The sequence below is a fragment of the Ciona intestinalis genome, unplaced genomic scaffold (assembly GCF_000224145.3).
Source record: "Ciona intestinalis unplaced genomic scaffold, KH HT000055.2, whole genome shotgun sequence".
Taxonomy (NCBI): Eukaryota; Metazoa; Chordata; class Ascidiacea; order Phlebobranchia; family Cionidae; genus Ciona; species Ciona intestinalis.
This window is the reverse complement of record NW_004190377.2, coordinates 56100-58499: the sequence shown is the minus strand read 5'-3', so window position 1 is coordinate 58499 and position 2400 is coordinate 56100. Positions and strand designations below refer to the sequence as shown.

General features: G+C 36.8%; 1 protein-coding gene across 4 annotated transcripts in view; it reads right to left on the bottom strand.

Annotated features, from left to right (window-relative positions):
- dead1a (DEAD-Box Protein) overlaps positions 1–2400 on the bottom strand; it is a 25704-nt gene that overhangs the window by 16958 nt on the left and 6346 nt on the right. For all 4 annotated transcript variants that reach the window (XM_009862874.3, XM_009862875.3, XM_009862876.3 and 1 more), the window contains 1 exon segment: positions 1705–1803. In XM_009862874.3, coding sequence (XP_009861176.1) covers positions 1705–1803 — 99 coding nt within the window.

Below are 2400 nucleotides of genomic sequence, written 5' to 3'. Positions count from 1 at the left end.
AGTCTGACTTCGGAGTCGAGTCATCTTTTTGTCAGAATGTAGTTACGCAAACGGTAATATAGATAACGATTGCAACAACTTGCCCAATCGCCAATCAGTCGCACATATATTAAAAGCAGTTGTTGTTTTGTAGTTTATTTCACATAATTTTGATTTAAATCAACTACTAACGATCGTTACTTTGACGAGCGCCTTTATTTGTTTTTAGAGCTACGTAAACAAAAACATGTAAAACAGTTCTGAGAGTGGTCTTTGAAAACCAAACAGCCCCTTCTAGATCCGAAATAAATATAAAGTGCTACTTCTGGAGCGTGTGTTGCTTTGCTTTTGTACGACAACGCATGAAAAGGTCAAAAAGAAATCAAGTTGCTTCCAACGTACAATTTATATATCGGTCAATCTTGCATATACACATGGAAAAAGGAACGCGAAGTACTAACGTCTAGTGTTGAGCAAGTGTAAAATAACGTCAATCGTTGTTTAATTATAACGCTGAAGTAATATCGCGTCATGATTTTATTACGTCATAATAGGCTTCGCCCCCTGCATTACATTTCATAACTCAGCGCGTATGAACACGAGTTTGGTTTACTCTCTCTCTATTACTATATTAGAATCAGATAAACATGATTGCAATTAAAACTACCACAAACTTCTTCTAATAATTAATACATGACAGGCCACGAATTTCACGGAAGCTCGAAGCTAAAGTTTCCGTAAAGCTTCCGCAAAGTGAAAGACGGCAACCTTTTCAAGCTTCCGTCTTTTTACCTATGCTATTTAACAGGTAAAAGCATAGGCCGTGGCTTTCTCCTAATGCGAGCAGATCGTGCTCACAAAGCATTCTCTTGTTTTGTGAAAAGAAACAGGCGAAAACGTAAGAGTGCTCCATGCGAAGGTGTGCTCGTAAGCGTTCTGTCATTTTTATAAAAAAAAACAGGCGAAAGCGTGCTCTGAAACGTTCTCTCATTTTTAAAAGAGAAAGTTGAAAAAGTACGATCCAAAGTGTTTTGCCCGTTCTGGAATACACTTGGAATTATGACGTCCTAATCAACCTGCTATTGTATGAAATAAAATTGAAAACTTCAATCCATTTCTATAAAACCCATAAAATAAAGATGTGTTTTATTTATAATGTTGAAATTATAGGTTTCCTTTTTTTATTTTTTGCGATCTCAAGTGACTATGCGTCGGGCCGCTATGACGTTAACTTTTGTTAGATACGTTTGCAACACGATGTTTTCTTAGTTTTGCGCGATGCACACAGATTATTCTATCTTTCAATTATTAGTAAATTAAATAAAATTCACGCCGATTGCCGTATACGAACATTGTGCATCCATGAGGATGGCCAATACGTTTATAATAAAAACTTTAAACCAATGTACTGGGTATTACAAATTCTTTTAAAATAAGGTTATTCGGGAAAAACATGTTCGAACTTTTTAAAACTATTAACGATAAAACATGTTAATTTAACACATGATTATGCCACACGTGAATTTGGGTATTCCCCGATAAATTACGCCATCGGAAGCTAAAAGCTGCCGTGTTTAAGGTTACGGAAGCTTTTACGAGCTGCGTCTTTTGATCTGAATTTCGTGGGTTGCATGATAAACAAAATGTATGTCATGTTTTGCCGAAATCCAATGTCTGCTAAAACTTTAATAGTAGATCAATTTCAATAAAACTGTGTTTAATTACCTGATCCAGTGTTCTGCGGGCATTCTCTGGACATATGACCTTCTTCTCCACATTTAAAACAACCTTTGCTGCGTGCACCTCCACGGCTATCACCAAAACCTGTTATAGTGAAAGATTGGCAGATCTAGAGGGGGGTGTTTGATGTTTGAACAGCCCCCTCAGAAATTTTATACATATTTGCGTTCTCTAAACAAGTCTAAACAAAAAACGGCGCGCGTCAAAGTAAGAAACATTCGTAGTTCATTTCAGTGGCGCAACCAGCGCGTTCAAAAGGGGGCTGTCATATTTACGTCTAGTCCACGTTTATCTCTGACGCGATAAAACACTCCCTTTATTGGTTGTGCACACGAATATATATTCTATTTTACGCGGTAAATTGAAACTAACACTACATTATTAAAAAGACGTATCTAAATTAATATAAACAGAGGAAACATTGTTGCAGATTTACGCACGTTAATGTAACGATTATTTACGTCAGAATACCTTTGATAAACCATTACGATTGTTCCATCACAAACGAGATTGTTGGTAAACAATCGTGTTTTATTTGCTCCCATACGATCTGTAGTTTTTGTATGATTTCTGTTTCTGATGATTAGTTTAAATCAGTGCTTCCCAAACTATGGTATGCGAAGGCCTCCCAGGTGGTACGCGAGCACCTTATTAAGTTCACACCAAACGATCGGCAATGAT